We start from the raw sequence: 14761 nt of genomic DNA on the forward strand, positions 1-14761 counted from the left end.
ATGATTAAAAATTTGAAAATACTGAAACAGTACGACAATATTTATATATGGTCTTCTCACTTATAAATGAAACGGAAGTGTCTATTTATTTATTTATTAATTTATTAATTTATTTATTTGTGCTTACCGTTTGTTATATCTTCTCTGACGCCCTGAATAAAGACGACGGGGGCTCCGGTGCCTATTTCATTGCACAAGCTGGGGTCAGGGTCTGTGGAATAGAAACAAATAAAACAACATTCATACCACTAATGTATATAACAAGTTTTTTTCCTATAACATCCCGTACTGACCGAAAAGCAAATGACAAAAGAGAAAAAAAAATACTACAGGAGTGCATATAATATAATTTTCATAACAATTAGGTATGTTTTTGTTTGGAGTCTTCCTCTCAGACGAAAGTTGGGCAAAACTTACAGACTTACAGATTTTATCTAAGTATGTGACCTAAGATATATTTGTCGGCGTCCCTCTAAATAAAATATGACGCTTGTGTTTTAAAAGTGATCCGTATTTCGAACCAATAACTACTAATTTTGCATTAGTGTACTGTTTCAGATTTAGTGGGCCTATATGTTCGGTTTAAAACTTCAGCTCTCTTTTCAGTATTTAGTAAAAATCGTGTTTTTGTAGAACTTGGCATGGGTGGTGCCTTCTTGTCTTGATAATTAAAAACAGTAAGCTTAATACAAACACAACAAAGCCCCTGGGTTCAGATCCCTATCTCCCTGATCTTGACGAGATTTCTAACACTAATCTCATGGAGACTAATGGAAAAGCGAGGCGGGGCGGCGGTCAGGAAAAACATTCCGTAAGTCCGGTCGATGTCGGGGCTCGCGCGGCCCGTCCGCCCTTATTAGTGTTTGTAGAGTGACCTGTTGTCTCCTCGTTAATATGAGTAAATAGTATATTATATTCAGTACGTGCTGGATCGAAAAAGATAACCTGTGATTTATTTATTTACTTACTTATTTTACCCCCTCCCATCTTCGATCAAAACTGGACAGGTAATTTCATCATCAACTTTGTTATTTATTTCAATATATTTATTTATCTATCTCCAGTTTTATTTGTTTATCTTCTTAATATAAATAATTAATTTTGTCAGCTAATACTGTTTCAGACCCTTTCCCATAAATATCTGTAACGGTACGCCAAGTTTGCGATTACAAGTTATGAATGTGGACATTTTAATTAACCTTTTCCACTTTAGGGTAAATGTCTTCATCACTTAAAAACAATGAAAAATACCGAGAATTATTTCCACTGATGCTATCAGATACAGACGGGGGCTATATTACAATGATCGGCGGTCATCGGGATGTCACGAAAAGTCCAATCACACGAACCCCTGTGTCGGCTCGTTTTTATGAGTACGATCAATTTCAACGTGATTGACATGACAATGTAAAGCGAGAGATATCAGAAAAATAAAGAGACGGAGAAAAAGTTTGTGCCCATGGTCCTCAGCCGGCCATGCCACCTATGTTTTTTTTTCATTTTGAAGTGAGAGAGAGAAAGAGAGAGAGAGAGGGAAGGGGGGAGAACTTTAAGCTCTTCAAAGCGTTTGTGTAGCCGACCGACTCAAGGTAATATTTACTTGTTTGAGCGCTCCCTATGAAATCTGTATCTTAAATCATTCACCTACAGCTGTTAATATTGAGATAAATAACGTCATCTTAAAGTCATCTTAATTGTCATCCACTTTTATATCATTATCAGTACAATATGATGAAGATAAAGAGGTGTAATTAGTATCTGGTGAAGTAGGGCAAAGTTTACACAGCGAGTTAAAAACTCTTACAACTGCATTGTCTTCAGCCCATCCACTTTATTAATAAAATTTTTGCGACAATAATTTGGCATAGTTCATAGATTTGGGCCTGAGAGAGAGAGAGAGAGAGAGAGAGAGAGGTTAGCCTTATCTAACCTCAGCGCTTAGAAGGAGATGGAAACGGCGCATTTTTTTTTTTTTTTTTTTTTTTTGAGGGTGGGGGGAGGGGCGATCTTTCCTTCTGAATCGATCAGTGGAAATTACAATGAATTCCAAACCCCAGAGACAAGCTTTCTGATGCCTATTGGTTGAATAGAGATCAAAGAGGTAAACGAATTCCTGAAAAATTTTTTCTCTGGCGGAAATAAATTGACTGATGGGGGAGAGGGGGGGGGGTGCGGGAGGTGGGGGGGGGGGGGGGAGAGAGGGCGCGTATATACGAGCGCGAAACGAGAGCGTCTCGGTGTCGGATTATGACCTTGGGCAAGTTGACTCTGAATAGCGCCGATGTGATCACTGATATACCACACACAAGGGACAAATTCAAAACTGCTGATATATGCCGTAGTACTAAATTAGATGTCTCTGTATACTTAAAACGCTATTTGCTTTTCAACTGTTGTGACTCATGTGCTGTGAAAAAAAAACTAATTAAGTCTCGACTGGTTGACATTTCAACTTAGATCAGTTGGCATTTAAAACTAAATTGAAAACTGATGAAAACCCGTTGAAGTTGTACTCTATTTAATGCCTGCCTTATCGAACCCTTTGATACTGTCAAAATCACCTAATCAAAATACAGGTGTGTTAATGTATACACCAACAGGTGTGTCGTGTCTCAGAGTTAATTGCAATTCAAATTAACTTAATTAGACTACGGAAAGTGACCTAATTAGTTGTAACATATGCCAAATCATGTAGAGGATATCCACGAAACCATGTTTAGAATGGTAAACTCTTATATTATTTTACATGGCGACCACCTACAAAATCCTGCACAATGACAAGGAAATAATAGGAGAACGTTACTCATACAAATGTAGGCCTACCAAGCCCCATACACTGTAGGCCTACATCATCATCATCAGGCTGTCCTTCGTTACCGAAGATGACTGTCTGAGTTGAGCTAGAGGCTCTTCACAGGCAGGCCCTCATGTGGGCTTTGAGACCAGCTTGGGATTTGTCCCATACACTGTACAGTAGGCCTACAACACCCTACTCAGTCCCAGAAACTATTTTATCAAAACAACCATAGGTGTTTGGATTTTAACAACAGAATTGGTAAACAGTTAAGGGTTTGTTCTTTCTGTATATTGTGCCTTATCCTACGAGTGAGAAAAGAATGAAGAAACATGCTTTTCAAAAAATACACGGGATGCACTGGCGTGTAAAAAGCAATGCGACCTGTAACTTGGGAATGGCGCTGTCACAATACACAATATCGACTTCAGCGACAGTTTTGAAAAGTATTCAAGGTGTTTTGGTGTGTTTTTTTTATTCCTCTCAAACCTACCATCATATTGAGCTATCGAGTGACAAAGAGCGGACAAAAGATCAACTGTCCCGCAGACAAATAAGGCAAAAGGAACCGATCTGAGGGCAGTCGTGTTTTTCTTCTGTAAGTCACGGCTGACAAAGTCGTAAAAACTGAAAACGCCTTAGAGTATAAAAGAATTTAAAAAATGCCACCCTTATGGAATGAATCATATTACAACAAAAAGCTAACCACATTAGATGAAAAAAATACATAAATCAAAAAGATATTGAACACCACGAGTAGTAAATGACCATGTTTAGAATTTCGTTGCTAGGTATTGAAAATGGCTATGGTTCGAGGGTGAAATGGCTGCACCAGTAAGGCACGGACTGTAAACCATGTGGTCTCTGGTGCGCATCTACATAATGTACAAAATGGCAATGACCCTGTATCCCCCTCCGCCTTAGGCATATATAAACTTCAACAAATGTTCTGATATATCTGAACGTAGAATAGGCCTAAACTCCAACATGAAATTTGGAAAATCGAAAAATATTTGGGCTTCTTGGCACGATGAGAGTAGGGATTACGTTATCTTATAAAAAAAAGAAAATACTGCTAAATATACTCTGAAAAGCTAATCATTCTCTACAAAAATACTAGTTTCACTTTTGAACCGTTATTTGCCGTTGAAATCAGAATCGTTGGAAGAAGTATGACTTTATTTAAGGGACTGAACTGGGCGTTTTGCCATCACGTGAGGGTGCGCAAGTGCAGTTAACACCGCTTCCGTAGCAGACGACACTAGACGAGCGGCACAGCCCTGATCGTCTGCGTGACACAGATGATATATGACAGTGGAATTATTAACCCCTAGGGGGAAAAACCGTCAGAAAGGGGGGACAATTTCATAACTAGGACGACAATCCAGTGGTTTTTGTACAAATGTGATACTGATATGACAAAATTTTCATAGTTTGCCTGCACCTTTTTTTTTGTTCTCACAAAGTAGCAGTGACATGTGACGCCATTTATTTCAGATCTTGTACGGGTTTAAACTGAGAACCGGCGGGGTCTACGCAATAATAATAATAATAATAATAAACGAAACAAAGTGTGTTCATTACTTTTGAGACTTGATCAATCCTGACTCGACAATAATTATTTGTACTTGCAGTTTTTTTTTCTTTCTTTTTTTCTTTTTTTTTTTTGCATTGGAGGAACGACTAGCAAGACTCTCTTCACAGGAAGGCTTGCAGTGTAATTTGTGTAATTGCACATACAGTCACCGTGTCACTTGAGATAAAAGACGTGCTTATAGTGCCATGCCCCAGAAGTGTTCGTTACGTTTCTGAATTCTCTGGACGAAATTGATGAAGGTAAAGTGACTTTGGTTGAACCTTTAACAGCGGTAGAAAACGGAGAATGGGCACCAGCTTCTACCAGATGTTTAAATTTAAAAACGTTTCATGGGACACGATGTTGAGTAACAGTTTTATTGGGTCTACATCATTAAAAACATGCACGTCTGACCAGCAAGCAGGAGAGTACTAACAAAACCATATATTGCTTTATCATACAGAATCATAATAAGAAAAGAAACACAAATATACATTTACTTAATCCGCGTAGCCGGCGGTATCAGGGACGTAACGCACGTTTTCTAACGTGGGGACTTTCACACCACAAGTGTCGATGTGATTCACACAGCCCCTCTTCAAACTGTTTTATCAACGCTCCATGCATCCAACAGAGAAAGTGTGTGTACATGAGAACCAGAGACGTGTTGGCCGTGTTTGTTTTACTGCCAGTGTAAACAGGGCGCATTGCTTCGCTCGCGTCAACAAATAGAGACGAAACAACACGAACTTTCATATTTTCCTTTTACTGTTGTGAAGTTTGTCTAGTGTTTATTTTCTTTTTTTTTCCACGTACCGGAGTGTATCAAGAATCAGTTTCTTTCATTACATCGTATGTGCACCTGTACTAGAGCTGGTCGCCGGTGTTGCTGTTACCAGAAATATTTTCAATTTTGTAATCTAATTTTTTAACCCCTGAACATCGATTTCGTTTGGGGTTTCTGCAAGCAAAAGGCACCCTGAGCTTCAGAGCTAACTTGACACTAACCTTTTCACTGTAGCCTATCTCCATCGTGTCAAGTAACCTCTGACGAAAATAGTTTGACCTATTTTATATAAGCCAATCGAATCCATGTTTCAAAATTTTTCACCAAAGTTTGGTGAAAACGCTGATTGGTTGATCGTCAATCGGCAATCCTCGGCTGATTCCGCAAGCTCCATACTAACAACATAGTTATTGTCGAGTGCGGAGACATCCGAGTAGTTCCGAGTGGTTCCGAGTGCATAACCGTACACAAAGAAAGCGTGGAGTATATCGGAATTGAAACCAGAGCAGTATGATGCCCTGCATCATTATCTACTGAGGGATGATGTATTTTGCGTGCTGCCCACAGGTTACGGCAAGTCCCTGATATTCAGCCTTATCTTTGATTGGTCCGGATTTGAACAAAGCGCGCTTTGACTCGTTCGCGTTCATTGGCTAGATCGTTCAATGAGTCATTGAGTGCGGGCTTTAAATTTGATTGGCGGGCGGCGGGGGCACTCGAATCTGGTCAGAGGTTACTTGACACGATGGAGATAGGCTACAGTGAAAAGGTTAGTGTCAAGTTAGCTCTGAAGCTCAGGGTGGCAAAAGGAGGCCTTTGCGATAAATTTGTTTTTGAAGGTAGTTTTGTGTTTGAATGAATACTCCACTGTGTGTATGTGTGTGTGTGTGTGTGTGAGAGAGAGAGAGAGAGAGAGAGAGACAGAGAGAGAGGGAGGGGAATGAGAGAAAGAGGGAGAGAGTGAGAGAGAGGGAGAAGGGCGAAAGACAGGAAGCAGGAGGCAGAAACAAGAGAGAAAGAAAGAGCTGGGGAGGAGAAAAGAGAGGCAGCGGGGAGGGAGAGAGAGAACAGAATCCCTTACCTGCAATCACCTCCTCAGTCCCACAAAGTTTCAGCACAGTCAGTGCCACCACGTAAATCCAAACCTGCGGCATCCTGGCACTTTCTACCATTCAAATGACGTCACGACTCTGTATACCCCTGCAATGACGTCACAGTAATTAGCGTGACGTCACCTCATAGCAAAAGCGACGAAATCCGAAACAACACAACCGCAGCGTAGTATATTCCTTAGGAAAAATGGTACAATATACGCTTCCCGAGGGCTTTAATCACGACAAATCCTTTGCCCCAAATAACGCCTCACTATCTCCCCAATGTTGAAGTTGTAATCCTAAAGTATATGCACTGCCAGGCAGGCAGCCCTAACATCCGAATTGATGAGAGATATTCCTGTCTTCAGCTCCCAGGGTCCTTAATTGGAGGCGTTGTTTATGAAAACAGCGTGTGTATATCATGCGGGTTCTCTGTAACGGAAACTGCCCGCGACTGTCTTTTTTTCTCTCTTAACGTCTCTAGCTGTCTCCTTTGTGTGAAAGTCGTCCTCTGTGTTTTAGGTGTAGTTAAATTTCCTCCACGCACTTGTGTCTTCGCTGGTTGTTATCTGAACTGTAAGCGTGGTAAGACTTCCCTCCAATCATCACTTAGTTATCTGCGTGGGGCGTTACTGATACCCACGTCCGCGAAACAAGGGCCTCGTTTTTTTTCTGTGAACAAAAATAAATAGAAAAATAAAGTATCCTATGTTTTCAAAGCACCATGCAATCATAATTACACAATTTCCCTATTAATCTGCCTGGCAGTTTTCAAATTATACATGTATAACACTGCACCGGAGTACTAATTTTATGTCCGTGTTGGCAGTGTCGCAACAGTTTTCTTGGTCTCTGTGAACAAAATAGACACGCTGATAACGGCTCAATACATGGCGCAGGTACAAGATAGGACACTGTAAAAGACTTAATCGCCCGATGCGGGTTATTAACGTGGCTATCTATAGTTTGTAGAAAGGATAGCGGTTAAAACCTTCCGCTGCGTCAACCACCCCGTGTGTTACAGTGTACAGCGTTTACTTAAATTTGCCCCTAAAATATCGGCAAAAATAAAGTCTCCCTTTTTCTACAACTGTTATAATAATAATAATAATAATAATAATAATAATAATAATAATAATAATAAAGGCTATCTGAAACTGTTACTTTCATGTAAATATTTCATCTAAAAATTGTGATCGATATATGCAGTGCATTTCCTACGATATCCTTCTGTTATTTCCAATGGCTGTATATATACATGTAGTACTCGTTACATGGAGAGCTATGGAGAGTGGCAGGGGCGGATTTAGGCCGTCTTCTGGGTCTTCCGGAAGACGGTCAGATTTTCAAGTTTACAATGAAGGGTATCTTATGTTTTCTGTCGGAAGACGGTCAAAATAGAGAATGGATCAACAAAGATAATTTGGTTTGATTTGTGTCGGAAATAAGAGTCTTTATCACTTATTTTTAATGAATGTTTAATACTGATTTTTATTGTTCAGAAAAGGATACCCTTCCTTTCGACACAAGCTCTCACAAAGTTTTATCAGAATATATATGCACTGCAAATACTAACAATGCCTCTTATTTTGCATACAAGTATCCCTGTGTGTTAGAAGCAGCTGTTAAAAGTAAAGCGAACGAATTCAAACAACGCATCGTGTTTTCCCCCATGAAGTTTCAAAATGTCTATTCGAAAGTAGAGCTTTAACTCCTTTGAATCCAAATTTCGCTCGGACCGACCCCATAAAAAATTAACACACAAAAATTTCCTCCGTTGGACATTTGTAATAAAATATATTTCAGGATCTATGAGCAATGTAGCAGCTTGAACGTAAATCCCCGAAGTACATGTACGTACCAGGCGTCTATTTATTGATCTGAGCATCATAAAGCATTTAACACGTCATTATTGTTTCCGTTTAGTAAAATTGTGATAATAACATAGGCCAGACTACAAGTGATGACAAAATATTTCTGAAGTTGGCCTATTGATAATATATCAGTACTCAAAATATTAACGTGTATTGTCTAATGTGTTAATTACAAACTAATGATTTACGATGCTCACAAGAAACGTTAATATGTAATAAAAGGGCATTTACGTTATAATCAGTTTACAAACCTGATGAGCAGATTTCAATAGCTAGATGTATAAATTCCATATATTGTATATGGAATTTTACGAAGTAGTTATGGAATGTTGATAAAGCATATCAGTACTCAGAATGCTGAAATGTATTGTCTAACGTGTTATTAACAGTAACATAACATTTATTAACATCGGAAACCAAAGATCGGCATTGAAATGGCAGGATGTGCTTTTAATACGCATATTTGGCACCAGTATTTTTAATCAGGCTTGGAAATCGACTAAAATCTGGCTATGACCACGTGCGAGCTCCCCCCCCCCCCCCCTCCCCACCCACATCGCCTTTGACGTCCCTCTGTTAGGGCTCAGCTAGGTGAAGGCGTCTTTTTTCTTTCCTGGTCCCTGTTTCACAAAAAAAAAAAACTTACGTCAAGTTCCTGGCTAAGAACTTAATTACCAAGGTAACATGGTCACATGGGCACATCTCATCCTATCAGGCACAGTGTTACAGCACTCTCATGGAAATCCTAGTCAGCTAAGCCAGGGAACTGACTTGAGATTTTTTGTGAAACTGGGAACGGAAATGTGTACAGAATTAGCCTGAGGGATATCTGTGACTATCCTAGTGAGAAAATTCTATCTGTGACCCTTGTAGAGGGTAGTCTTAAACTGTGTAGCCACAAATTAGGAATACCGTGTTTATCAATTAGAATCTGAAAGCTACAATTACTTATCCTAAACAGTTTTTGCCTGAGTCATTTAATGGTCTACAATTATTTTCACGCTCCTGTTTTTCATCAGATAACTTGTTAGTAATTTACCAGCCGTCAAGTCCCAGTGTGGGGGTTTAGTTTGAGAGGCATCTACTCAGATCTACTTTGGATATTGCCGTTAAAGCTTCTAAGGTAATCACGAACACGCCCGTGGCACAGGTAATGGAGATTGAAATGCGCACACGCTAACGCGCACTCGCGAGCGCAACACACACAGATACACTCACGCACAATCAACCCTAAATCCTCTGAATTATGGACTTATGAGGCACGGTCAGTTTATACGTATACCCACAGGAGACCTTCCAGAATGGTTCCCTGTCGTTATAATGTCCGGCAATTAGAATACCTTGGCGACAACCTGTGGTTATATTTTCTACCACCAGGACATAATGTGTTCAAGATATATCGTTTGATCGAGCAGGAGGAATGAAGCCCGACCCGGAGCCTTGGGCTCATGCACGGTAAATAATCACCGCCGCTCACTGCCATTGGTTATATTTTTACTGTGGTAATTAATGGAAAATACGGGTCGGAATGGACGACATTGAGATTTTCACCCAGAATAACGGAGTACCGATTTCAGGTGTCCTATATACCAGTGGTGCCTGCATGTAATATTGTCGTGTGTATCAGGGCGATCAATGTAATAGTCAGTGTAACAGCGATAGAATCGTTGTCTCTGATATGAAAATCGGGACGATGCCTCCTGGGGATGTTTTTACCCATTTATCTTCCCCCTCCTCTCTCGTCAATAATTCACCACCCACCACCGATCACCACCTTATAATGGATAACGCACCGCCTCCCTTCACGTAACATTTAATACGGTTGTTCACACACTCGGTCAAACAGTATAATACAGTATACTATAGTAAATAGTATAGTATATAGTATGTAGTATAGTACAGTACCGATATAGTACCCTCCGCGAGTCTGTTCAGGTGCGTCTGTATTGATCTCTATATATGCATTTATATACCAGTGTGACCATACACATTGTGGCAGGGGCGGATTTAGGCCGTCTTCTGGGTCTTCCGGAAGACGGTCAGATTTTCAAGCTTACATTGACAGGTATCCAATTTTTCATGTTGGAAGACGGTCAGAATTAGAGGGTGAATCAACAAAGATAATTTGGAAGACTGTCAGAAAATAGTTCTGGGTCCGCCCCTGTTGTGTGTGTATATGAAATAGGTTTAGATGACCATGGCGCTGACCCCGATTCGATTATGACTGTTCAAATGATTTCCCCTTTTTTAACAGCAGATTTTAACAGACCGTCTTCATTAAGTCGGTACAGTTTCAATAGTTTCATGGAAACGACACGCCACACGTTTATTTTTCTGAAAAGCTGAAAAGAGGGTGAAGCCTTCTCTTTTTTTATTTTATTTCAATCTTAGGGTTTTCCACCTCCCTCTCCCTCTCTCTCTGTCTCTCGCTCTCTCTCTCTCTTTCTCACACACGCGCGTGCGTGTGCCTTATCCTCACTTTCAGCCTCACGGCGCTGAATGTTGTATGATACCAACTTAAGAATTCTTTGAAACAGATTCAATGCAGTTCTAAAACATCACTCATTTTTTTTTTTTTTTTTTTTTTGGGGGGGGGGGGGGGGATTCCATTGATTTAGCTTATAACTTCTCTAACTGCCACATATTTATTAATCGGTGGACCCAACCACTTCCTGTTTGCATTACCCTCTACCAGGGTGGCTGATTATATAGGGAAAATGGCAAAATTCAGAGATAGTAAAATGACCGTCTATTTATCTAAAGACACATCTGTGAATATCCTGTGAAAAGTCAATCTGTGGCCCTGGTAGACGGTAGTATTGCACCTAGCCATTGTGTTGCTGCAGATTTCCCTGGTCGCGTACGGATTACCGTGTCGCACTCTCCTGCGATAGACTTCACTGGGCAGAGTCGTAATCCGTAAGACGATTTGTTAAAAAGAGGGTTAGTTTTACAGCGGTTTTGGCGTTTTCTATAAAGGCATCACTAACGCGATAAGTGTTGCAGAAGTTACCTGAATGAAGTCGATTGTCGATACTATGTTTTATATTTACCACTATTGTCGAAATTCAAGGTCACGTGCGGGGTCTCCCACTGTCGAGGCACAAATAAAGAACAGTGAAGAGAACAGATATTCAAGAAAACGCGATTGGAAACAGTTTATGAATGAATGAAGGGGTGAATAAATGCAATGAGATACGCAGCTAAAAAACGCCATCACAATCCCTTGCGTGATTTATTTCACAACAAAATTCGTCGACAAAATTAATCAAATACCTTTATTCTATCTTGCGAAGTCCCTCGTCACAGGATACGCTCAGAGCATGTAGCGCCGACTTCGATTTTGAATAGTCACATCCTAATCAGCAGCGGCAACATTATTAGTGCGATGATGCAAGTAGAAATCCATGTCTGTTCTCCGACCCGCAGGGTGAGTACACACACAGTTTAAACACACTGTCTTACTCGCAGGGTGCGCACATTCATCAAACGAGTCCGTTTATTATATGTGTAAATATATGTAAAATGAAGAGGTCATTGCAGTTATGACATTGTGTATCACTGAGACTTTCGAATTGGTATAAATAAATTTTACCCTTTGGAAGTTCCTGATGTCTCATGAATCATTTTCGTTTTTCTGTTTGTTAAGTTGTCTGAACTTGCCAATTTCCACTTCCACCCCCCCCCCCCCCGGCTTAAAGTCCACCCCCTTCCCACCCACCCCCTCTGATACCTCCCAAAAGGAGGCATGAGTGTCCTACGATGCTACGTCTCTCTCTCTCTCTCTCTCTTTCTCTCTCTCTCTCTCTCTCTCTCACACACACACACACACACACACACACAGTCCTTACGTTCAAATGTTTCATGAATGCTTCCCACATAGCATTCAACAAGACCGCTATGAATCAGGTTCTTGGGGCGACACCCTTATTTTCTATTTCTACTGCATGACGGCACGGAGTTCCTTTAACACTCAACTATACCGTTTAACATCACTGTACCTCTCTCTCTCTCTCTTTCTCTCTCTCTCTCTTTCTCTCTCTCTCTCTCACACACACACACACACACACACACACACACACACACAAACTGATAGAACTACCACTATTTTGATTAAATCCTACTTTTTTTAAAAAAAAATTTAACAGAGACATTCACTGCAAGTAAAAATCTCAACAAAACCACCGTTTACCTATAGGCCTACGACTTCCACCCTTCGAATTGAATGAACTAATCTTGTTTATATTACGACGCCTCTGCCATTGTCACAATTTTCTACTTCAAAAAATCCATACCCAGCCTTTGCTGAATCACAAAAATCAAAACCTTACCTGTATCATGAAAGTCCAACTGAAATGCTCACCTGTCCAGCGTTTCGTTTAAAGGTAAGATCTACACAGGTGGGTGGAAGTCATTTACCCTCTGCCAGGTATTCCCACTACCATTCAACCTATTAGTCGTATTGCTTTAAGGCTGTATAGGTTGTAAGGCATGCCTGCACTTAAAGAAAATCTCTCAGCTGGCTTAGCGTGAGAACTGAGAGTTGTGGACGGTGTGCGCATGCGTGGCTATTGTGACAACGCTGTCGGAGGGTCAACAGGGTGAAACGGGACAATGTGGCGGTACGGTCAAGTGACGTGACCATGTATTCAGAGTCTGACTTCATACAGGTGTCGTTACCCTCCACGGAGGAAACCCAGGGTATTCTCAGAGTTGTCGATATGGTAGTGCGCAAAATGCGTAGATCTTTTGTCCGCCGTCTTGTTAACAATGGAACATCAATGGAAATAGTAAACACTGGAAGTTTGCCCTACATTTAGATGAAATTTAGAGAGCGTGAAATGCAGTTAAGTCTTTCCTGAATTAAAACGTATGTTACAGTATGCGAATAACGCATTATTTACACAAATAAGCCAAAATGAACCGCAAATGTATCTCAAAATATTTTAATTCTTTAGCGTAGCTTGAAGCAAGTGACAATTTGTCTCTGTTACGATTGTTTAAACTTTACAATTTATCAGTCATTAAATTGGGGATTCGATCCGTGGGAGGATAATGTAATAGCCAGTGACTGCGCTTTCTTGGAAGTCGTTTAGCGATTGCGATAGTTGTGCAACGACATAATGTACGATTGCGTCGCACTCGGTGGTCCCCGGGTATGGTTTTCGTTATTTTCATTGGGTGGAATGTTCATGCTGAAGGCGGGTCCAAGGGAGGGCACAGCTAGCAGGCTAAAACTATAGCTGCACACGGAATCAAGCAACTGGGAGTATATATACACACAACCATAACGTGATCGTCAGTTTGATTGAATGATCAAGATCATTTTTACTGACTCATCTGTTTTATCCACAACGTCTAACCGTTGGTAAATGACAGATGTTTTGATAACCTTGTGAGCCCAGGAGAACACTTCCTCTGTAGCACGCTCGCATCATTAAACAGATATAATTGCTGTAATTTGTTTTATGCGCTTTGTGACTCCCAGTGGATACCGTGGAAGGTGTCTGTATCATGTTTTCTCCATATCTATTTATCTTTAGTTATCTTTAGTTTATCTTTAGTTCAGTTAGTTATTTCATTGTAATTTATCTGTTCACAATCTACATTTCATTATTATTATTATTATTATTATTATTATTATTATTATTATTATTATTATTATTATTAAGCTGTTAATTGATATATATTTATTTCCAGTTCCAGTTTTTTGTTCCAAATGCATTTCTTGTCAGTAGCAAAAAAAAAAAAAAAAAAAAAAAAAAAAAAAAAAAAAAAAAAAAAATCCACTTGCTCATGAATCGACCCATCCAGGTTACTTCATTTTAGGGTTTCCATTGTTTGTAAGGTTTACTTTGGAAAGATATGAAGCATTTCAAGGTAGTTTTAGGGACCATTCCCATGTTCTATCGTATTAGCAGGATCGATCTATCTCCGAGGGGTTTCTAGCTAAAATGCATCTAGTTTAAGCGTGCACAAAAATTAATTACCCCCTTCAGTGGGTGTGACAGACTTGTAAGCTGAATGCAATTGAGAGAGAATCCCCTCGGTGTTAGATCGATCCTGCTTGTACGATAGGTTTATGGGAACCCAGTCATAAACAAACTTTGGCTCTGGGACCTTTTCAAAGGTGTATAGTATAACGAGTACCTTTTAATTTTATGTAAATACATAAGCTAATGAAAAACAGCCATACGACTTGACGAGGTCTGTAAACCTGGTACGTTATACTCTTTACAATCAAATAAGTCCCATCTCATTCTTAGGGCATAATGCACATGGTTTTCAGGTGCAACAGACTGTAGATTTATCAGAAATAAAAATAATAAAAAGTTCCATTTGTAAATGAAATAATCCGAAAATGAATAAAGTAAATCAATATGTTATGAATGAATATTTTATGATATGACAGAGGAAATGAGATTAGGATGAGTTAACAGGGGCACCCAAGCACTCAGCTACTGGTAGATTAACAAAAAACGATAAAAGACGTGAATATTTTATGACTTACAACAGCGCGATAGAAAATCAGCAGACGAGAAAGAGAAAGGGGTGTTCTCTATAACCTACAAAATATGAGCGAACAGCTAGCTTTGAGGTTAGGCCACAAAGGAGGAAAAAAACTAGACGCTGTAA

General features: G+C 39.9%; 1 protein-coding gene across 4 annotated transcripts in view; it reads right to left on the minus strand.

The window, feature by feature from the left end:
• The window catches only part of LOC106158157 (protocadherin-15), a 41113-nt gene extending 28433 nt beyond the window's left edge, over nucleotides 1-12680 (minus strand). The window contains exons 1-3 of one of the 4 annotated variants that reach the window (XM_086997165.1): nucleotides 12457-12680; nucleotides 6239-6923; nucleotides 128-211 (exon numbers count right to left, since the gene is read on the minus strand). In XM_086997165.1, the coding sequence (XP_086853291.1) occupies nucleotides 128-211; nucleotides 6239-6329 (175 nt within the window). In that variant the 5' untranslated portion in view covers nucleotides 6330-6923; nucleotides 12457-12680. Of the gene's footprint in view, nucleotides 1-127; nucleotides 212-2823; nucleotides 2849-6238; nucleotides 6924-12456 lie in introns of those variants that run through there. The other 3 variants (XM_086997164.1, XM_086997166.1, XM_086997167.1) reach the window with 3 other exon arrangements.
• Nucleotides 12681-14761: the final 2081 nt, after the last annotated feature.

The sequence above is a fragment of the Lingula anatina genome, chromosome 10 (assembly GCF_051362555.1).
Source record: "Lingula anatina isolate TDL-2025a chromosome 10, LinAna3.0, whole genome shotgun sequence".
Taxonomy (NCBI): domain Eukaryota; kingdom Metazoa; phylum Brachiopoda; class Lingulata; order Lingulida; family Lingulidae; genus Lingula; species Lingula anatina.